Source organism: Pyxicephalus adspersus, chromosome 1, assembly GCF_032062135.1.
Source record: "Pyxicephalus adspersus chromosome 1, UCB_Pads_2.0, whole genome shotgun sequence".
Lineage (NCBI taxonomy): Eukaryota > Metazoa > Chordata > Amphibia > Anura > Pyxicephalidae > Pyxicephalus > Pyxicephalus adspersus.
The window spans coordinates 99,522,308-99,546,715 of NC_092858.1; the positions used below are offsets into that span (position 1 = coordinate 99,522,308).

The window sequence follows — 24,408 nt, forward strand, 5'->3', positions numbered from 1 at the left end:
GGAGGGATCAGTGGGGAGCAGGCGAGCTGTCTCTTTAATGCGCGCTCCTGACCCCCCGGCGCGCTCCCGTGCCTATATGTAGAGTGCATGGAGATGCCTTAGGCTCAGAATGAGAAAGAGAGAGAGGAGGGGGCTGAGCTAGCAGAGGACACAGCAGCCTGACTATTACAGCCTGGGCTTCTTCTTTGGATATGACAGGCAGTGTGTGAATTGGAGGAATCCGGAGTCACTCTGATTTACACTCACTGCTCTTCTATCTTCTGCTTTCCCATCAGATCTTGTTCCCAAATCTGCACTCATGTTGGTCCATGCATACTCAGCCATGGTAAGTTATATACAGCTTGGCATCAGAGATGTAACTTTATACCTATCCATTACCAAGTACCAACCTGGGCAGATGGCTCCTCTGTGCTTTGTGGTGTGATTATTTATCTGTAGAGAATTGGGGGTGTGAAGGGAGAGGGGTCTGATCTAGGGAAGGAGTCCTTGTAGAGAAGGAGGAATAAGGTTGACAATCCTGGTAGTGACATGGGATGTGTAGGGCTTAGCCCATGGGTGTGAGGAACATGGGGCCATGGCATAGATATCAGGATGTGTATGGCCACTGAGATACTTGTTCACTTCTGTGAATGAGATTCTGATGGAGATCTGTGAGCTGATATGTGCATGGGCACTGCATGAAGTTACTTTTCGGGTCTGTAGGTAGATGGGAGTCTATAGGGGCAGTATGAGATCTTTGTGAAGCTCTCTGGATTAGTTTAGATATCATACTAATTATGTTCTGTAAGTTCATGGATGTGTATAGATGCTGTTATAAAGTTCTAGTTTTGTATAAGATAATATCTATGAAGTTTTGTATAGGATAATGTATAGGATACTTGTGAAGCTCACTGGGCTCATGGATGGGTGTATACACTGCAGGAGACACTTGTGATAATTTGTGGGTTCATGGATGGGTATGGAAAGTACATGAGATTTTTATGAGCTCATTGATGGGTTTAGAAACTAGGAGAGGCTTGTGAAGCTCTGTGGGTTTATGGATGGGTAAGGAGTCTTGTAGAATTCTTTTGAAGCGCTGTGTGCTAATGGATGGGTTTGGGTACTGTACTTGTGAAGCTCTGTGGGTTTATAGACGGGTATAGAGTCTTATGGGATTCTTTTGAAGCTCTGTGGGTTTATGGATGGGTTTAGGTACTGTACTTGTGAAGCTCTGTGATGAATGAGTAGAGACTTATGAGACACTTAGGACTGATGGATGTGTTGCTTTGTGCCTTGCAGGAGCGCTCTGATGCCCTGAATGGAGCTGCCAGTGGTGGTCGGTTGTCCCAACTTTCCTCTCTCAACCAAGGGGCTTATTCCTCTGCTCCCCCGCTCTGTCACACCCCGGCATCGGACTTCCAGCCCCCATACTTTCCTCCTCCTTACCCCCAGCCACCTTTATCCTACTCTCAGAGCCAAGAACCTGGATACCCTCACTTGGGAGACCCCTACACTGGCATCAACCCCATCCATCAGCACCAGCAGCCGGCATGGCACACACAAAGGGGGCGGCAGGACGAGGCTGGTCTTCTCTCTCAGGCACACAGGGGGCTCAGCCTGGACCCTCGGAGGGACTATGGGGGGGTACCACGTCTGATACCTGCACTGGGTGATGGTGGGCACAGCCTGGCAGAGAGTGCCCTATCTTTACACGCACTGTCACACCACAACGTGGAGGACATGCAGGTAAGACAGCACAAGTTCTTTCATCAGGTCTCTACCTAAATGTGTCCTGGCCAGATCCTCTCTATCATCTCCTTCCAGACTTACATTGCTAACAATAAATCCAAATAAATATGTGTGATCAATTCTAGCCCTGCATCAATCCCTGGCCATAGTCACTTCATAATGTCACCTTCAGTGGCCTGGGTGCCCCGGGCTGCCCCCCAACATAATAGAATTTACAGCTTCTCCTATTCATCATCATCATTTGTCACTGGAGACACAGCCAGCATTCAAATCCTCCTCATTGTACAAGTCTAGGTGGAGCAATGCACATTACAAGCATAATCTACTCCTGTATACAATGCTTTACTTGTGGAACATTTAGGAAATAACTAAGTTAAAACTTACACTATATATATATATATATATATATATATATATATATATAAATGATAGATATAATGATAGATATATTTTGATTGGTGAGGCTACCCAGAGATGTTTCATTTATAAATAACAGGCTGTACTGTAAATATAGAGAAACACAAGCTTACTATAATATTCCAAAGTATCCGAATATAAATGTGTTTCCTCTTTTTATGTATCACCTTCTCTCTCTCCTCCTCCTCCTTTTATTCTCCTTTTCTCATTCTCTATCTCCTTCTCCCCTCTTTCTCTCTGCATTCCCCTCCTTCTCTTTCTTTCTCCATCTCTCCATTCCGCAATGAAATGTCCCCAATCCAGGTAAAAATCCAGGACCATTTGGTGTTTTATATGAAGGAGACAAGGAATGCTGTCACTTGTTCTCCTATAGAGAAGTGTTACTCTGATCTCTGCTTTCTCTGTAATTATCTAATTGCTTTGGGATTTCACAGAAAATGATTTAACCTTGATCGCATTTCCTCTGTTACTCTCCCGTTGACCCCTCGGGCAAAGGGATGTTTATTTAATTTAATGAAGCACATAACTTTCATTTTTAAGATAAAATACGAGGCATCCACAATGTCTGCTACCTGTAGCGTTCGATATCTGTACTGATACCGCCGAGGCATCGCAAATCCTGCAGGGTTAAATAAAAATAACGTTCGTTATTCGTCACAACCTTATTTCAATTTCCGATCAAATGCTTTTTTATTATGATTATACAATTGGCTAAATGTATGTTTCATTCTAGATCTGTTTGCTATGTTCAGTTTAAAAAAAAGGATCTAGTGTAAATGTGCAATACTAATAGTAACACAAAATAAGAAATTGTCCTATGCTTTATAATAAATCGACTTATAATATTACACCCCTGGAACCCATTTGTTTCCTCCAAACACAAAATACTCTTTGTAGCTTTTGGACTGATTTTCCACAAATCAGCTACACAATTGTATTGTTATTTGTTTTACTTTATCCCTTGTAATACTTGTTTACACTGATTACACAGGGCTTATCCAGACTTGTGTTATACTCAATTTCAGAAGACAGGGAGATGGTTCACATTTTCCTTATTCATTTCAACATAACAAACCATTTAGGAAATCTTGCCATGTAATTATAATTTATGGTTCTTTTGTTCATATTTTTAAATACTAACCTGCCTTGTCGCTAAATATGTTCAATCATTTATACTTTAAATTATTTTTGTAGCTCAAATTAAATAATAAAATAAAAATTATATAAATAATATTACCAATATTACTATATTAAAATAATGAATAAAAAAATGTCAGCAAACAATTTTTTAAAGCAAAAAAATCAAATATTTAATGCCCATTGACAACAACAATAAACAGAAATAGAAAAAAAATATATATATATATATATAGACACCTACAATAAAAATATTTATAACTATATATATTTATATATATATATAATATATATTTATATTTACACAGGTATTTTTATGCGAATTTAACACCTTTCACACCTACAAAAAAATCAGTTCCATTCATGCAAGCATAATAGACATTACAATCAAAGATGTGTTTTATCAGTCATTTCTTTTCCTGTAGGAATCAGCAGAGCAAACACTGAATGCCCCCAGAGTGCCATTTGTAGTGCTGTAAATAAAGACTAGATATTTGCACATTGTTTATATGCCCTGGTCTTTTCTTTTTGACCTGAACATTTTTATTTTATCTAGTATTGCTGCATAGGACAAATGAAGACACACTCACAAAAAAAAATAATTTTACAATGGCCTGTGTTAGCTTCTTATATCCAATCATAAAAAAAATATTATAATACAATAATAAAAAAAAATCCCTTTGACCAGCACAGGCTGCTGCATTTAATCAGATTAGATGAGGTTATGTTTAATATATTTATTGCTGATTGTTAAATTCATGTGCAGTATACTAATTATATTTGCAGCTTGGCCAACTGACACATGTATAAACAATGTAATAATTGCCAGAAATACAACCTTTCTGCATATTACTACTGACAATTGTGTAGGAAAATAAAAGACAGCAAAAATAATGTAATTTAAATCTTGTTAATACATATAATGATAATATGCTGTTTTTTTTTCTTCCTGTTTTATATACTTTCATTTATATTTCTTTCTGTACATTTACATGCAGACCAAACTGTACAGAAATAGGGACAATCATAGAAACAAACTGTTACACTGCCAGGGGTATTTGAGCAATGGCAGCAACTGTTTTTTATTTTTTAGAAAGTTTTTTTTAATACCATGTGTGATTAAATGAAATCAAGAAACTTTTGTAAGCACCCCAGGCAATGTTATAGTTTTTTCCAACTCCCGCCTCATTTTTGGTGAGCACTTAAAAAAAAAATGTGCAGAAAAATGTGCAGAAAAAAATAAAAAGCACCTTATAAATTAATAAACTGAATACCATTGAAAGAAATATTAATTTACCAGAATACAATATTTGTCATTATACTTTTAAAAATTTACAATTTCTGGAGGTTTTATGTAGGTATCGTTGGTTGTATTTTTTCCCTAAGATGCTTAAAATGTCAAAAAAGGGAATTCTGTGCATATTTTGGAAAAGATTACAACCAGGAGCAAAAATCTGGTAGGTTTGGGTACATTGCATTCCAAATTTTGGATCTTTTTGTTGAGATATATGCTGGCAGCCTTACAAACCACTAAAGACTTAAATAAAAAAAATATCTGAGCATTTTTAAAATTATTTCCTATTGTCATAGTTTAAAATGAACACATTCAATGACAAATCATACCACCAGCTCAGCTTATCATAAATGGGCATTGAATAGCTGTTTTGGCAATACGTATGTGTTTTTTTATGTTTTAAATTAGTAAAAAGAGAATATTTTATGCAAGTCAATTTTTATAAATATCCAAAGGTGTATGTGGGAGGGGCAAAAAATACTACAAGTGTACAAAACATGATTCCTTAGAATTCAGCCCTGCTAGCAAGCCAAATGACCTAATTAAATCTTTATTTTTAAACATTTTAAAGAAAAAAGTTCAGCCTTATGAACTGGTAAATGCATTCAGCAATATGGGTTAGGCAGAACAGTTGCCTTGGGTTACAACTGCTGTACCTTAAAAAAGATGGAGGTTATGCTGTTTGCTGTTAGTTCACTGATTGGAGATTTTCAGAGGTGGCTTGGCATGTGTCCCAGCTATATTTGTAAATGTATGCAACTGAGACCTCTGATTTTATCAAGATGATAGAAACTGTTTTTAATTAGTTCCCCTTTGTTGGCTAGCAGGACTAAGTGTTGAGGAATTTCATGCACTTATAGCATATTGAATATACTGACTGTTAGGATTGTTTAATGTGTAACTGCTAACAGCGCTGCGTAATATGTTGGCGCTATATAAATCCTGTTTAATAATAATAATAATAATAATGATAACAGTTCATTATATGGCGTTTGCAGTCAGATATATACTGTGTATATGTATATGTATATATATATATATATATATATATATATATATATCACATAACTTTTAAGCTTTACTCAACTTTAACTTAACTTTAACTTTAACTTATTGAGGAACAGAGTTCACTTTTTTGTACCCATTCCCTTGTCAGGGGAGAGGAAATCAATGCACACTGTTTGGAGTCTGCAAATTATTATGTATCTTTTCTACTTTTAAATAGTAACATGAGGATCATTTTCATCCTACTATCCTGGGGGTAATTTAATAAAGGGTGTCGTTTTACACCAAGCTTGTGAACCTTTGCTTTAAAGACCCAGTCCTTTTGGATTTTTCAGGTTTGGTAAAGAAGCTTATCAAAACAGAGATAACGTAGAAAAATGTTATTATATGGGGATTAATTTTCCTCCTCACAACATCAGACTTCCTGCCCAGCCATCCCATTGTGGGATTCTTTAGGCACCCTCTAAGCTTGTTTTAGTCTTAAAAGACTGATAGCGAAGAACAGTTAGCCGCACTTAGCTTTATAGCCAGATTCATTACAGCACCAATCATGCCAAGCCTTGTACACACATGGGACATGTAACATATAATGTTATGTTATATGGTAAAATGTTACAATGATTTTACATTCATTTGTGTTCCAGGTTTACTGGCTCATTTAAAGAAATGTGTTGCTGAGCAGATCATTCAGTTTTACAATGTACATTTTGCCATTTGATGAGAAATGGCAAAAAACTTTCAGCTGAGAGTAAAGCTTCATGGAGACTAAGTTCTCAACATGGCTCGGACACCACAGAGAGCTATTCATCATAGCTGCACCCACAGCAATTTTATTTATTACAGTGCAACAATAATGAAGCCAATGGCATGGAGAAAACATTTTATTGTTAAGCTTGTAAAATAGTGCATGTGCAAGCATTAAAGAAATATTCCCATAGGTACAAATAGGTTGATCATAATATTTAGTTTTTTAGGTTTAGATGATTTTTTGGCTTCCTAATGTAAAAGCCTAGACTATAGGTACATATTTATAATATTCTTTTAAATATGGCTTTTTATTTATTTATATTACATTAAAGTTCATGTACAAGTAAGTTATTTTGTTAGTTTTGGATAGAGAAGGGGAAGGATGAGATCCTCTGTTGGGTTTTTACTACTCTCTGGGGCTCTGTTAGAGAGATCTGCAGTAGGGGCACAGACAAAGGCTAAAAGCTTCTAGATTACAATATTCTAATAAAATATATTTGGTAAATCAGTGCTTGCATATGTAATATGGTTGATCCATGCATATGTATCATTACAAAATATACATAGTAAAACTGATCCCTCTTATATGTACATATAATAAAATCCAGAACTAAAAGCAATAATATTTTTCTGAAAGTATTACAGACATACTTTTTTATCTGTCCTTGCTAAAAAGAAATAGTTTGAATATTTAAGCATTCACAAAGTTTGTGTTTTCTGTATGTGTATGGGGCAGAATTGCCAAAATTGAGCAGTAATAAGCCATAGAATATCTCCCTGTGGGTGAATGGAATAATGCAGAATATGGAGCTTGTTTTTACTTTTTATATTCACATTTGCAAAGTCATCAGTTCTAGGACTTTTTATTTTGGCCTTTTGGTGCTACACAAAATTTGAAGTAATAGTGCTTTATCAATGCACACTCCAGGGATTTATTAAATATGACAGTGCCCATAAAGAAGTTATTATTAAACTGTAACTTCAACATTGGAAAATACATATTTAGCAAAAGTTTTTTGTGTAATTAGTATTCTGCTACTAGGCTTATTACTATTTGTTTGGGGTCAGTGTCCCTTTAATTTCTTTTTTATGTATAAGTCATGAGAACTTGCATCATACTCATCATGTGGGTAACAATATGTTTGCTACATCATTTTTTGTCACAGTAAATCAAAGCTATCTGTTTCCAAGAGAATGCCTTCATATCCAGGAGGATATTATATGCAGGGCTTTATCATTAGATTTGGATGTCATATATACAGACACAAAAGAATAAATATAAACAAATTAAAAGAGAGTGCCTGCCTGGTCTTTATATGATTTACTAGGAATGCTGCATTCATGAGTAACTATCGATCAGCTTTTCCAAACTTTTTTTTTTTTTATCCCTGGAGGAACTTTTAAAATAAATGTTTATGCCTTGAGGAATTCTGCTTAAAATGGTATAATCATGTGATCAGTAAATGTCCCTTAATGCTGTCATGTGGACAATTAACCCTTTAGGTTGGTCATTAATGTAAAATGGATATCAATATGTCAGTGCTTACTTATGAAGGAAACCTTAGCAAGCTATGGCTGAATCCACAGAACACTGCTTAAGTAAAGGTGCTATAGACAGTAAAAGTCAACTGGGTATAGATTTACCCCAATAATTGAGCATTTTCTGTGAACACAATGGGTACTTCTATAGCCTGCCTTGACATAAAGGAATGTATGCTTTGCACCAAGGCTGTGATCTTGACCAATATCAGTGCTGCCAGACGTACACTTAAACTTTCATCCAAATGTCATCACACATCTAGTCATACGCATATGATTCAACATGGAGTCCTTGTCATAGGTCATAACATACTGATGTCACCCGCACTAGCCAATGAACTGCATTTAAAAAAAACAGAATTACATTCCTATTTTACACTGATACAAGCAAATGTCATGTAGAAAATAACATTGGTGAGCCACAACCATGCAGCTTCCCCCTCTACCACCAGCACGGCATTCTTACAGGCACAGGATTTTAGAGAATACTTTTCCAATCTGTACTGTCTGCTTCAATTTCCTGCCAAACCCTATGATCAAACCTCCGGCCTCTCACAGGGTCCCGGATTGTTCTATTAAAACTAATTATGGGAGACCAGTCTCATATCCCCAAATCCTCCTTTCTGTTCCTCTACATTTACTGCCTCATAAACCACTAACAATGTCACAACTAAGGACTTCCAGAAAGCTGATTAGGGGATGCTAGCAAAATGGCTGGTTCACTCGGCCTGTTAACCCTTTCTTATCAGCAATGCAGCCATCGCACCTCCTGCACAATCACAATTTTTTGTGAATGCCAGCAATGCTGATATAAGAATCCACAATGGCTTACATGAGCTAAAAATCTTGAACTCAAAAGGTCCTATATAACAAGTGCAACCCAAATATTGTAAATGTTAGTTCCAAATTGATGTCAGGAAATAGGCAGGTCTGGATTTGGCTGTTTGGGCCAAAAGTAATTTGAAAATTGTTCTTGGCTCAGGAAGTATGAACCACAAATGTTTATGGGTTCCCTGTGCCTTGGTCGTGTTGTAGTGACTGCATTCAAATACTTACAGTACAAAGCCAGGGAATCGTCTGTTTGGCCATTGTTTCTACAACATTATATTGGCAGGTTTATTTATGTTATTTCTAAAGATCTTTCTGCAGCTGTTTCAGTATTATTTGATAAAAACAGAGCTAAAGTTAAGGTGTGACCAAAAAGGCAAAAAAAAGATGAAAGGAGGGAAGGGAGTGTTATGTGCGACACACAAATTGGCCCATTTAAGGCTCTCAAGTGGGCATGAGACCTAACCACTTGTTGGCCATTGGCTTTAATCAGGGTTTTACTAAAGGAATTACAAATGTTCAGTTTAATATATAAGGTGACCCATATTTTCTTTAGTAAATAAAAATAACTCTAAAAACATTTTCATTGCTAATTGTCCTCCGTAGACTGTCCACCATCATTTAACCCACTTTCTTTGAGTCCAGGTCATCCTGGATTGAAATCCCAGTCTATCTCTGGACATTGAAAAGAGAAATAGTACAGTAAGTTCTTCTCTCTGCTTTCCCCTGCCATCAGCATTCTTCTTGCCAGGACAAAAAATGGATTGGATTCTTGCACTGCAGCTTCCTCTTAAACCTTAGCTCTGTTGGCACTACAAAATGCCAAACCTAACTTCTTTCTGTTAAAAATATATTCAATAAATTATATATAATGTAGAGAGTTGTCAGGAAGGATAAATGACACTTTCTTTGTTCTTAGATTTCCTGTTATCTGTATACACACTATATGCACACTTCTTTATTGTTAAATATATGATTTTAATATAATTTTGTTGAATGAATATTTTATCTAACATTAACTTTTACCCTAAGATGTGTTCCATAATCTGTGTATACCATACATAAAATGATCCATGTGCATTCACTAGATGTACTGTATGTGCACAGACAGATAAGCTTTTTCATACTGTGCCATGATTCAGACTTATCAAAGTTTCCTTAGTCTGTTCCAGTGCTTAAAAGGGCTTTCTTTGCTCCTGATAATTGCTTCCAGACCCATAAACCAATTAAACACTTTATAAAGGAAGCACAAAGTCTCCCAAACATATACAAAGCTTATACAATGTTCTCTATCTGGCTTGACTTATGTACCTATTTCAGCCCAGACTTATCCAGGTCCCTGAATGATGGGGTTCTTCATAAAATGAGAAGAATTCTCAAACTTATCTTCCAAGCTGATTTCTCGTTTTTGCTATGATCCTTTTTATCAATGTCAGATCAGAACTTAAAATAAAAATATTTCCTATAAACCTGTAGTTGAAAAAAATGATATATTGTTATATAAATATGACTTAAGTAAATTGATTAAAGTTGCATTCTAAGTGACCTTTAGAATATGGATTAAGATGTATGTGAACATTATCAAAACAGAATAGTATTTTGAGTACAACTAGTACCACTTTTGTGTCCTAAAGTAAAAAACACTGTATAGGAAGCCTAGATCACATTGAGGAAACCATGTGGTATATATCATTGAAGACTATACACAATCTGTTGACTTATGGTGAGATAAAAGGATCACCAATGCATAACCCTTGAAAATAGAGTGACCTGGCACATTTATAAATATAGCTGAATAGTTGGTAAATCGGAATTTAATTTATATTTATTAATAAAAAAAGTTCACACACTGTAAATGTTAAAGATTGGAGGACCTTTCTAAAGCCAAAAAAGTTCTGCCAGTCTCTAGCTTGCCCAAAAATCGTCCACTGGATAGAGTAGGAATGGATAAAAACCTACAAAGGGTTTATGTTTTTTTTGTCTGTGTTCCAGTTTAAAGAAATTCGTCTTTACTAGACACAGCAGAAAGAGAGAGGACATATTTAAAAAAGTAGGGAAATCCTCTCTTAGGCAGTTGTCACTGGGCCAATTTGAAAGATTTCCCCCTCTATACTTATGGTAACAACTTCAGGTTTTAAATATTCCCTCTACAATAGTCACAAAACAAGCAGAGCGTGAATGTTCCCATAGGGGGCACATACAGAAATAAAAACCCGACAGTAGTTCTAACCTTTCCTTACTTACAAAATATTAAAAAAAACTCTAGATATAATAATTATACCAAGTCAAATAATTCAAGAACTGGGTTATCTAATCAGCATCATGTCCTGGCCTAGTCTATGGCCGATGGTGTCATGGTGTTCAAAGTCACGGATGCTGCTACGTATCTGGTTATGGGGGAAGTTAAAGGATCATATACATTAGAAAATATTTCTTTGCCACTTCATTGGTAGTTATTTAGCAATGACTGATAGCAAATGCAGTAACTCATAGCAACCAGCCAGCTGGCATTTCTGATTATAGTTAGCTTAAATCTTGTTTTTATAGTTTAGTCCCAGCTGGGACATCACTGCAGAATTTATGACCATGCTGAATCAGAGTTATGTGGTTATTAAAATAAAGGAAACCTAGAACTATTTTTGTTCCTGCTCGTTCATATTTCCTGCATTATATCAGAGGATATCACTTAATATAATAGTTGGTTCTCTGTGTATCCCTGGTGGCTCTTGTTATTCAGAGCCCCTCCCCTGACAGATGTAGCGATGCCAATGGCGGAACAGAGAGAGAGGGAGTTATTTCTCACATTACACAAACTCCTGGGATCAAAATGTATCAATTAAAGTGGTGCGCACTGCACCTGATGTAATGTGCCTGCCTCCTCCCAATCGCAGACCATGGTGAACAGTTCAACAAAGTGAAAATAATGCTTGACATATACAGTGCATAATGACAGAGGGCCCCTTCACGCCAAATAATCCCCACATGTACCAGGAATGGTTTGTATGGATTCATGAAACTGTGTCCCCTTAGCACAATAATTCTCATGTGGGAATGTGGCTCAAATAACGGTTTCATGATATATTGAATTGGCTGACTTGGATAATACAATTCATTCAAATGTACCCAACACCAATTATTTTCCACAAATCTTTATTTCTCTATTTAATTTTGTTGTGGATAGAGTGGAGAGAAGGTAGAACTCCTGTGATCTTCTTTTGCCGTCTGTGACCCCACTGTAGAAATGTTCCCATCCATACCTATATGGTTACGTGAACAGGATATTAAGCACATAACAACCATTTATTGCTGTTGGCATTTCTTTTGTGACACAAAATAAAATACATATTAGAAAGTTTCCCAGTTATTCATCCAATGTTAAAAAATCCATTTTAGGAGTTACACTTTAATTGTTCTGGTTCCCAATTATCCAGATCTTCTGAAAGAACATTTAATTGTTTATTGAAGATTGTGCAGTTCAGCCTCTTTTGTAGTTATAGCTTATATATTTATTGCAAGAACAAAACTGGGCTAGAGTGCCAGGGCTTCAAAACAATAAATACCGTATGCTGCTGCTGCTTTCTTTTTTTAAAGCCGAAGCAAAGCTATATTCTGCAGTCAAATGACAGCAGTACCTTTATCATGGGTGGTGTGTACAAAGATTATGTATAGAATCAAAGCTGAAGGTCTGGCCACTGCCAATATGTTTCGGCCAGGCTGACAATAGGATTTTGCAGGTACACTGTGCATTGTCCTGTGGTTCTACTTTTGGAGTGTGCATAGCAGGTGACAACACTACTACAGCATCGGAAGCATATGGTTATTGTTGTCACCTATTTACAAGAGGAAGCAGATACTGGTAAATGCATAGGGTATGTAAAAAAATAACATACAGTATTTAGTTAATAAAAAAGTTAATGATTTGGCTTTGCATACATAAGCTTCCTCTTTTGTCAGATGTAAGTATTTTGGTAGGTCTAATCAAGTATGATTTTGGAAAAAAATAAATATCAAAGGCAAACATCTAAAGCGGTTTATCAGATGTTAACATTCACTAGACAAATCTGATTTCAGATTGGCAAAATCACAAATGTAGTAAATTTCCAATATTATTAGTAACATATTTACATTGCAATATACACTGGTGTCAGTATAAATCCAGCAACATATTTACCACATTTAGATATATCACAGACAGGAGATAAATGTCTGTTAGTCACAGTGTAATCCACACTTGCCATCATTTCCGGAAAGTGTTTTTCATGCTTGTTACCTGGTATTTAAGACCTGCCATGAAGTATATTGCAGCCTCTGTAATTGTTAGACACAATTGCTGGCTTATCCATTCTCATATTGTTCTTGCATCATCCCTGATCACCTGTCCGTATGAAGATATTCATAACAAGAGAGAAGCTGTGACACCTCCTGGTTATGTTGTGTGCTTTTATGTTGGCACCTGGTGGAAGAGACTTTGACAGAAGAGATTCCATATTATATTTTAGGTAAATACACATATATGCATGTACTATAATACACCTAAACGGATACCTGTTTAAAAAGGCAGCCATTTGGAAGCAATTCAGTCCCCTTTTACTTTTGTCTTATTTCTGATGTTGAGTTTAAGCCATTTGAAACAATGTCCATAGGCACCATTTTTTAAGTAATAATACTGCCTTAGGTATACACAAATGACAATCCTCTTTGGCACAAGCAATATGCATTGTATTGATTACCATAATTAAAATCACGATAATTAAAATAGTGTGTAGTACTAGTACAACATTCTCAATGGAATGACTATTTAATATTTGAGCCACCAAAAGATTTGAGATGCGTCAGCATCCCACACAGCCCTCCCCCCACTTGTCTTGTTGTGCGTTAGTGCCCTAACTTGCTTCCCTACCACATAGGGTCACGGTGACTTTAGAGGGAAACATGTTTCACTAAGCGGGGGGGGGGGGGGGGGCAGGTAAAATAGCTGTCCATACTAAATCACTCTGTAGTATTGCTGACATTAAAATGATGCATGCACAGAGGTTTTACAACATTTTGCTTCCTTCTCTTGTAGGCGCTTCCTTTATCTTCTAGCAGAGCCTTGTAAACAGCAGGAAAATATATGTCTATGTTAGGGTATATATCGTCCACCCCAAAGACAAATGCCTTGTTTAACTTGCAAAAAGAATCTATTACAAAAGAAGGTCCCAGTTTGAGCAGCATCAGGTGGAAGATTTGATTCTCTCACGCTTCATTTAAGACTGAATTAGCTAATAATATACTTTACATTTGGATATTCAGTGTTGGTTTGATTTATGATACATTTATATGGAGGAAAACTCTTCAACATAGGTAAACTTTATATTGACTACCCTTTGCACCCTCAACTTGAATATAGTACAGAAAGAGGGAGTTTTCCTGTAGGGATCCTCTACTATAATCTATTAAGGAAAATCATGTAGACCACAACTCACCACTTCTGAGAAGAGCTGAAATGTCATCCAACACTCCATAGGCCCCAGTGTCTGATCAGCACAAGTTTCTTTATAGGGCATATTTTATTGTTGTAGAGGTCAAGGGATCCCCTTTTGTTACTTTAAAGTATATTTTTTTCATTTACTTAACGACTGCTATGCACTGTGACGTGCCTAAAAAAATAGGATGTTCAATAGATAAGTATAACAAACCATTGATTTGATCATTGGTTTGGCAATTATCACATTATTAGGTGACAACAACTTTAAAAACTTTGTTTGAAACTTCAAATGTTATCTTTACAAGGGCTGTGCACAGATAAATGACATTTACCATTTACCAAGAAATACCCTGTCATATGACTCCCCCTTCCTCTCTGTGAATTGTACAACATAGAGCCATATTGTCTCAAAAGCCGGTCCTTTATGGCCCCTTAGATGCAATCATCTGAGCACCATTCACCATGAGACCTTTGTACACTTGTGTCATGTATAAGTTTAGACCATCATATGGCCAATGTTACATGCAATGAGGGATCAATGGAGAGATGATGACTGCTGGAGGGAAGGAGAGTTCAGATTGGTGTTTTTGTTTCTGGTAAACATAAGAGGTGATTCAATGATCTGCCACGATCCTCCTTAAGGGACCTATACTGGGCCTCTGCAGACTTCATCTTTAATTATATGCTTAAGAAACTCCCTGAGTGACAACTGCTATCACCTCCGTGGACCTGCTTTTGATGCGGATTAAATAGGACTTTTGCTCTGTAAAATGACAAAATATCTATTGTGTCACCTTAAACTGCAAATGAATACATAATAATATTTAGTAATGTATTTTTATAAGCAGTAGCTGGTCTGATTTTTTTGGAACAAAAAATGCTGTTCTAAATAACTTTAAGCTTTAGTGCAAAAAGGGGGAAAAAATAAAAGAAAGAAATATTGATGAAGAACAAGCACTTCTATTCTGAGTTTTAGATTGTATTGACTTACAACGTAATGCAAAATTTCTGTACAGTGCTTAGACGCTTCAGGCATACTTTGGTGCTCAGACACTTCAGGCATACTTTGAATGGTTTAAAAGGTGTTAGCTGAGGCTTTCCAAACATTGCCCCTTTTTAATTTTTTTTATAATTTTTGATTTTTTTTATAAGTGACTGCTTTCATGGGTGTTTTTTTCTGTGTTTTTTGGGGAATTCACTGGTAGGTTTTTGCAATATTTTGCTGGATTTTGTTGTTGGTAAACCCATTTGTCTTTGAAAAGTCAATGCATGGATTCCTATACAATCATATGCCTTATGCTGGGCTTGATCCAGCTAAAGATAGTTTTAGAATGAGTTGAATACAGATAGGCAATAACTTTTTTGACTCCTGCATAATCCCCTCTGTAATTTCCCAGTGTCTGTCACTCTGAAAAAGTATTTCAAACACTGTGGATATGTTTAGGGTGCATGTACATTGCCCTACCATTGACTTGACCTAGTAAGCTTTAGTAGTTGCCAAAGCTTGCCTAATGATGCAGCTAAAATCAAATTTGAAACAAAGCATTGAAAATGCGCTGCACACAGTTCGGCCTCAATGGGTTTGTAAAGTGTTTGGAGAACTTCAGTAAAGTAATGCACATAACTGTCCTGAATGCTTTTGTAAATAAGACTTTTGGGTTTAAACATAAATAATTATCTGCAGTGCCCAGGCTAAATACCAACATAGAATGCTCCCAATTCTATGCTCCTTTTTGTGACATGTTTACTCATTTTAATTAATTCTTAATAGTATACAGAAAAAAAAATAATTGTGTTATTTATAGCGATCTAAAATTTAGAGTAGAGAGTGAATGGTCACCAGATGTCATATTGCTGAACTAGATAACTCCCAAAAAGAGAAGCACAGAAGAAACATATTAGAGGATAACATTTATTTTATGTCTCTCCATGACTTCATCCATGTGCACATATTAGTTTTAGCAAATCACATCTGCAGAAATGTTGGCACTAAATTCTCAACAAACTGTGCACAGGTGGTGGGGATATTGATGACTGATGTGCTATGGAACTGTAAAAGTTTTACACTGCAGATATAAAAGGCACAAATTATTGAGGCATTGTATTTTTTATAACACCCTTAAAGTGGAAGCAAACTGAAAAATAAAAATATCGCAAACAAGCAGCTCCTTTTTGCAGAAGAGAAAATGAGCTGATGTAGAAATACAAATCCTTGGACAGGTGAAAAAACTCAATATGTGTATTTCATCTGTTTATATAGTTGTTTGCTTGGAATTCAGCTTTATTGATATTCATATTATTTTGTCATATGTGTTTGCATCTGCCGGACATTTTAACTCACCTATAGCTTAATATCAGTTAAAGAATTTTACATAGATACAGAAAAAAATTTGCATATGCCATATAATACAGAAAACTACTTTTTCACATGAACCATTTCTAAACCACCAAGGTGTGTATATTCTACTTCTTATTTATTTATTACTGCATACATATTCTCTCTGTGCACCTTTTTTAAACTTAGGCAACAGATAAGAAGCTTGCCATGGCGTAATTTCTATCATCATTCTTTTTTTGCATTATACAGTGAAACGTTTGTTCTAATTGTTGCAAATACGCTTACAATAAAATCCAATTTCAGACAATTTTTTGACACATAGAAGATTAAAAAATTTTGTCAACTTTTCTGTGGGTGGTAAATATAAAAGTAAGTCAGTAGAAATCTCCCCTCCTCCTGTTGATTTGATTGGGTTAAAACAGAACAGGAAGTGAGGGGAAATAGATATACAGGCTGCAAGAAAACATAATTTTCTAGAAAGGTTGAGAAAGTTTCAAATCTTCTAAAAGGGAATACAGACCTCATTTAAAACTGGACAGTGGTTCGAACGCTTCATCGCACTATCCAAAAAATGTCTTGGCTGGAGTCATGCTTCAAATCAGTCAAAACATGAAACGTTCATTGCATCCAAGTGCTCTCAATATTTGTGTCCTCAACGTCGGCTGATTATTGATCTTTAATAATTAGATCAGATATGCTGCTTAAAAATTGGGCTGTGTATGGGCTGCCTTAGTAATGTTAGTTACATTTATCTCCTAGCAGACTTATTAGTAACACTATATAATTACTGGTTTATAATTGATTGCTGTAGGCCTTACCTCCTCTTTCTTTTGCTTCAGTTTTAAAATTCAGCCTGATAACGATGCATTACTATAAGACAAAATATAATCAGTGTGGTGTGTTAAGTTTTAACAAAGGGTAGAATTATAGTATTTTCTTTTGCAAACTGTTTATTATTACTATTTCCTTTTTTACTTATCATCTTTCTCTTCTCACTTTACAGTTCCAGTTCCATCCAAGAACGGCAGCATGATGTCCTCGCTATCTCTACACAAAGAAAGCCTCATAGGCGGTGTGACAAATCCAAATGAAGTTTTCTGTTCTGTCCCTGGACGCCTGTCCTTACTCAGCTCCACATCTAAGTACAAAGTAACAGTTGGAGAGGTCCAGAGACGGTTGTCACCTCCTGAGTGTCTCAACGCATCACTACTTGGAGGAGTTTTACGAAGGTCAGTAAATTTTTATTTTTTGCTTTTATTTGCAAGTCAGTGTAGCTAACCGAGAAGTAGTAAAAGAAAACTGATATGTGAATACTATCCTGTTGGATATCATTGGATGACTATATATTTTAGGTTACTTTTGTGTATCAAAGAATAACTATTCTATACTGTACTTAGACGTTGCGGTCTACTTGTGGACAGATGTCCAAGTAGGGTGAATACTCCTGTTTGGCTTTTTGCTTTTACATTATAGTAAAAAGGTTATTTCTTTCTTTGAGACAACCTCTCTTTTAAAAGTATGGCAGAAAGCATGAAGGAACATTACTGCTAGCTATCCTGTTTAGAAGAACTTAGATGCCACCTTGCAGAAAGTAGGTCACAGCATGTGGAAGATTATGCTGTGTTGATATGAAGTCTGTATTTAGGCGAATGTAATGTAGAATACTTTTTAAGTGGGTCTGAATCTCAATTTTGTTTGGAGCTTCTTTAATATATATACATAATATTCAAATGATTTAGATTTATTTTTTCTAACAAGTTACATTTTTTCTTTTAGGGCAAAATCAAAAAATGGTGGCCGTTGCCTTCGAGAAAGGTTGGAAAAAATTGGTTTAAATTTGCCTGCAGGGAGACGTAAAGCTGCCAATGTTACTCTGTTAACTTCTCTAGTGGAAGGTAAGACATCTAAGACTCTCTGTTTTCTTCAAGCTTCAAAGAACCTGTAGGTTTAGATGGCAACCATAGCATGGCTGCTCAAATATTTTATTTTTTAAATGTTGTACTTATATGATATGTAACTTTAATTGGGGAATTCCTTTATGTAGGTGAAGCTGTGCATCTTGCTAGAGACTTTGGCTATGTCTGTGAGACGGAGTTCCCAGCCAAAGCTGCTGCAGAATACCTGTGTCGGCAACATTCAGACCCAACAGAACTTCACACAAGAAAGAACATGTTGCTGGCTACTAAGTAAGTAGTATACCCTTAACCCATTGTACTGTCGAAGTGAATGCATCTGTTAGATCTTTGCCTGCAGTAGGTTAACTGTTTTAATACAAAGACAACAACATCATGATTCAGAATAACAAAGACATTCTGCACAGCTGGAAGAAAAAAAAAAAAGCCAAAACTTTGTCCATAAAAACAAGTCTGATCCTATGTACTGCAAAAGTGAAACTAAGAATCTGAATGGTGCACAGTGAAAGCTGACACTTTTTATGGTCTAGTTTTAAGGATTATCCTGGTTCTCCACTGGTCCAGCACCACAGTTAAAGATGAACCTCATAGTTTAAGTTATAGGAGAACAAATGACACTGCCCCTTGTTCCCATAGTGCAGTGCCCTGTGCCTGAGCAGCCAACTGCAAGGACCATGCACTGCTATGGAATGGATAAACAAGACAGTACCTTTATTTATTTATGAAATTATATACAGAGTTCAAAGCTTTTGCACTCTCTTGGGGGGCTCACAATCTATCAGTCTGATATATATAGCCTTGAGTATTTTGTTACTTGGTGAAAGCAAATTAGTGGACATCTATCATAAAAATCTATTTCCATTTTACTAAATATATCTCTACTAAAAAATGGCCTACTAAAATTAGTAATTACAGGATAAAAATGATAATTTTATTATCCCTCCCAGTCTCCGATTCAGAAACGTAGACAGCATTTTTCATAGTTCTTCTAATTTCTAGTGCTGAATTTTGTGCAGTCATGAGTCATGATGACAACTAGAAGCTTGTCCATTACCATGTGTATCTGAGAGACCTGGTAGGCCCTGCTAGTTGCATAGTGTCAGTTAACTTATATTTGTACGTTGGTTTGAGATGGTGTAGGTTGCTGAGATGGTATTGGTAAGTGTCACTGAAGATTGTATTTCTAGGCTTGTTTGAGAAGCTGTGGACTGCTTAGTCTCAACCAAGTCTATACTTGTAGGCTGATTTGTGGTTATGTGGTTTACTCAACCTTATCCAAGTTTTTACATAAACAATAGCTCTGTCCCATCCAATACACTTGGCACCCAATAGTTTACATTCATTACACTATTGAAAGATTGAGGATCTGTTTTAATTCATGGCAGCACTAGAAGTTATACAAAACATTGTTTTAAGTGGAGAAACCACAATCTTTCCTAACATTAACCTTTAACTTTCAGGCAGATTTGCAAAGAGTTTGCCGACTTGTTGGCTCAAGACCGTTCTCCGTTGGGAAACAGCCGTCCATCTCTCATCTTGGAGCCAGGTGTACAGAGTTGCCTGACTCACTTCAGCCTAATCACACATGGCTTTGGAGGTCCAGCCATATGTGCGGCACTCACTGCTTTCCAGAACTACCTACTTGAGTCACTTAAAGGCATGGACAAGATCTTCATGAACAGCACAGGAAATGGACATTCAGCAGGGGAATCTAAACCTTCGGAGAAAGACCTTAAACATAGGAAATAAACAACTGTGACAGCCACAGTGGGGCATGGAATAGGAAGACTGCTAGACAGCCAAGACAGTTTTGCCCAGTGGTGCATCTGGGAGCTAGACCAACAATTCTGCATGTTTTCAGCATATGGAGTGTCATAAGAAAAAACCTTTCAAGCCTTCTGAGGAGGTTTGATGTGAAGACAATGACAGAAACTCACTAAGGTGAATTACATATCATCTTTGTTTGCCAGGAATACAGACCGCTATATAGACTGTTGTTACATTCTTGTGCAGTATGTAAGAATTAAATAAATTCTATCACAAAGAATAATGGATCCTCTTAACATAGGAAACAGTTATTGCAGGGATCATATACCTCTGTAATATGCTTGTCTAGAATTCAACTGTTTAACCAAATGGTGGCATATTTCATACTTTGAGACATTCTAGTTTAACAAATTGTATGAAAAACTGGTGGAGAAAGTTTATGACAATCCACAGCCAATCAGAACTCTTAAACTCCACATAATTTTTGTTTTCAGGTGTAGGCTATAGCTTAGTGGCAGTCAGTACTATTGATAACGGAAAGGTTCCTGAACACATAATCCTAAAGTTTGCTGTGATAAACACATGCATGGGTAAAGGTCACACATCCAATATAGCAAGAGTTGGCCCACTCAGGATATTGCTTTTATTCTGGATAAACAAGCTAACTCTAAATGAATCATACAAATTAGTGCACATTAAAGCTGTCTTTATTAAGCTTGTAAAAAGTTTTGGTTATGGTGCACTTATGCTTGTTTGATTTGTATGTGATTACTTGTGAGCACCTGGAAAGATCAATGATAATAAGCATTTTAGGTGTCTCAGTATTGTACTAGTAGTACTGAGGAGGTCTTCTTTCCCTAAGTAATAATTTCTTACCTGCATTAACATAGGCAGGATGTTAATAGTATAACTGTCTCCATTCTGTCCATATTCTTCAATAGCTGGTTCTGCCCACCTGCATGCAATAATATATTGCCTTATATTCAGATTCCTTTTTTAAAACAAATAAACAGACAGGAAATCTCTCCCTTTGAAAGAGAATCCTCTCTTAGACAGTTGAACAAGTGAACTTATTGAAGATTTCTTCTCACCTCCTGTTAATAAGACAGTTCAACAAATTTATTCACTTTGTATACTGGACAAAATGGTCACAAAGACAATAAGACAGGGTGTCAATCACCCCAGCAGGGACCGAGACAGCAATAACAACCTAAAATGGTTTTTATCACAACTCTATCCAAAACTAGATACATTTGAAAGGATCAGCCCATGCTAAGTTTATATTTATTGGGGAACATAAGTGAAGGCAGTTTTTTTTTTCTGCAGTCCCTTTATCAGGTCAATAATAATGAAAACATTTGGCTGGCCCCGGAAACATGACCATCCACCTCCCTGCTCCCCTGCCAATTGGAAAAATTGAAGGCATTGGGCAATTGTCCAGTTTGTCCTACCCTAAAACTGTCCCTGGCACTAACCATGTACAAAAGACTGGTGCTTAATATATTGCTAAATATAGCATTACCCATTGGCACTATCATTTGATATAAAAATGTCTAAATCATGTCTAAAGCATAAGACATAAAAACATTATAGCAGATACTCTTGTGACTCTGGAATCAGAAAGCTGCCCCTAACCTCACATTGACTACAGGACTGAAAAGCCACAATGGATTATTAGTCCTGAAGGCCTGGGTATATGCATTTCTTACACATTTAGGAAGTTTCAAAAAATTTTTATATGGCAAGTGCATTTTAGCAGACCAGCTAAATATGAAGCTAAAATACATACACTTTATTTTTAATCTGGAAAAGTTTAATTGTTTAGTCACTCTTGTCATTCAGACATCTCTGATGCACAGGGTAAGGGAAGAAGGGTTGCTTTTTGCATTTGTTTGCTCTTTATAGTTGACTATAACTTCTGGACTGGAGAAGCCATTCTTGTCTTCCATCCTCATACAAGCTTTAGATACATTTAAAAGCGTCACCTCTCTTCACAGCCCTAGTGCCTGAAAACACACTTGTTTTACAGTCCAATGCAATTCAATGAGTCTGATTGGTTCACAGTACTGAACCTCTCTAACCTGATTCTTATATTAAAATATACTTTAAGCAGTCATACTTGGTAATTTTGGCTTTCAGAAAAAGACCCAGGCATAGCTTTTGGGAATGTGTTGGCACTATATGAAAAAAAAAACTTTGTGCAATAAGAAAATACAATCACAGCAAATGTGTTACCTAGAGATATATTATTATTACAAATGTTAGTAAACTGAGAAGGGTCCAGTGAAAGCAGTCAATTTTTCTCAGCTCCCTGGTCATCGGTGTCAGTAGCACCTCAGCATTATTGGATGATAAACCTAATACATTTGTTTGAAGCATAAGAATTATACTAAAATTAGATCAGTATGTTGCTCTGAAATCAGCAAGCATTTATTAGTGTACAGTAGTTTCTGTGATTCTAATAAATACTCTTGTGAATGTCCAGCAGTGCTGGTGGCAGGCCCTTCCCAATATTTTACCTGTTGGATGTAAACTTGAGTCCTCTATGTGAGATAACTTGTTGCTGCCTTAAATCTGCCAAATCTTAAATATGTGTGATGAGATCCATATACATCAAGAGTTGAGTAAGTCTGTGTTGGTCCACCTGCTCAGGGATGGAGGACAGAACATAGACTAGAAGAGAAGACTAGAAAAGCTTTTCAGTATTCATTGGTTATACAGGTTCTGTAACACTATGCAGAGTCTCATTCAGTAACAAGGAGGTTCAACCTCCTTGACATTTCCTGAGCTTCCTAAGTCATATATATCACTAATATGTTGAAGTGGCTGGTCTTGCTGGCTGTCATTTGAAACATCTCTGAGCTATTGCAACTTTGCACTCTGGTGAATTAACATACCCTTACAGTATGTTTATATCTTATGTTTAAAGAGGCTCTGATATGAGATCAGCCTCTTACATGGCCCTCACTGCAGGATCCAGCACAGGATCCAAATGCTGGATATACCTTTGTATGTATCGATGCTTCTTGGCCCTAGTAAAGAGACTTTTGTACATATTTAATTATGTGTAATTAAATGGGAACATTTTAAAGATGTTCAGTGCAAGTTATTTATGAGTGAGTTTGGGGGTATTAATATTATTATTACTATTATTTTTATTTTGTTTTGGGAAACTTTCACCCCTCTTGTGTTTGGGGGTAACAGTGAATCTTTAAAACTTTGTTATTTCACAGACACTTATGTTGTTGTTAAAGAAAAAATGCTTACATAAAAGAAAAAAATAAAATGAATTCAAAATGTTATGTTTGTGTTTTGTTTTCTCTGTTCAATAATTCTGGTCAGACATATGATCACTTGATAAAAGCATATACCAGCAGCAGGTAGGCTCTGGACTGAGTAAATACTACTTGTATTTTATTTTAGCTGTTTTCTTTCTTCCTTTACTCTACGTTCTTTTTTTAGCTTTCCTTTAATATTTTTCCTTTTTTAGCTTTCCTTTAATATTTTTCTTTTTGTTTCCTTTACTTTTTCTTCTTTTTCCTTTAACATTTCTTTCCCTTTCTTCCTTTCCATTCATTATTACTTTCCTTTTCTATTTTGCCACTTAAACTTGAAAAATATTGTATGTAATATCGATATTAAAAAAAAGTGAAGCTGACCAGAGGAAAAAAAGAGAACGTCAATGACTCTCCATAGTCCGCAGTGTTATCTAGGCTTTTAAATAAATAAAGTGTGATGTTTTTCAGTAAATAAAAATATAGTCAGTAAAAATGTAATAAAAGGCCACCGGGGTTATTAAAATATGGATAAGTCCCATAGACTACAATATAGCTTTGGACTGTGGTGCACTGTAATGTAGATTTAGTTTACTTACTGTTTATTTACATTGAGACAACATTAATAATAAATCTGTCAATGTGTGGCAAGGAGCACCTGTTTGTAAATATGCTTCATTAGTTATAATCAAAAGGTACAGCCAAGCACATGGAGGTATCTATACTACAGTATATAAATTTTTTATATAATCTTACACTTCTTTATTAAAACAAAATATAGAATCAACTGCACTGTCTGTATTTGTAGTGCCTAACCCTGCCAAATCATGTTCTGGATCGGTTTAAATTGCTGAGCTTTTGATGTATTATTGAATCAAGAAATAATAATTGTGATGACAGGTCTATGTGGTGAGTCTGACAGTGAATGTTATCTTTCTGTAAAACAAAGTGCA

At 36.0% G+C, this 24,408-nt stretch overlaps 1 protein-coding gene across 1 annotated transcript; it reads left to right on the plus strand.

The window, feature by feature from the left end:
• The first annotated feature begins 130 nt into the window (after window positions 1-130).
• TFAP2E (transcription factor AP-2 epsilon) lies at window positions 131-23,757 on the plus strand. Its single transcript, XM_072420405.1, has 8 exons — window positions 131-325; window positions 1,279-1,739; window positions 11,327-11,346; window positions 13,873-13,896; window positions 17,504-17,729; window positions 18,277-18,395; window positions 18,545-18,686; window positions 19,874-23,757. Exons 1-8 carry the CDS (start codon window positions 299-301, stop codon window positions 20,160-20,162), a joined length of 1,308 nt encoding a protein of 435 aa, XP_072276506.1. The 5' UTR covers window positions 131-298; the 3' UTR covers window positions 20,163-23,757.
• Window positions 23,758-24,408: the final 651 nt, after the last annotated feature.

Coding starts and splice junctions, on each gene's coding strand:
- TFAP2E (XM_072420405.1), top strand. CDS start 299: ATGTTGGTCCATGCATACTCAGCCATG. Junction 1,740..11,326: donor ATGCAGGTAAGACAGCACAA/GTTCTTTCATCA, acceptor AAGGAAACCTAG/AACTATTTTTGTTCCTGCTC. Junction 13,897..17,503: donor TATTACAAAAGAAGGTCCCA/GTTTGAGCAGCA, acceptor CTCACTTTACAG/TTCCAGTTCCATCCAAGAAC.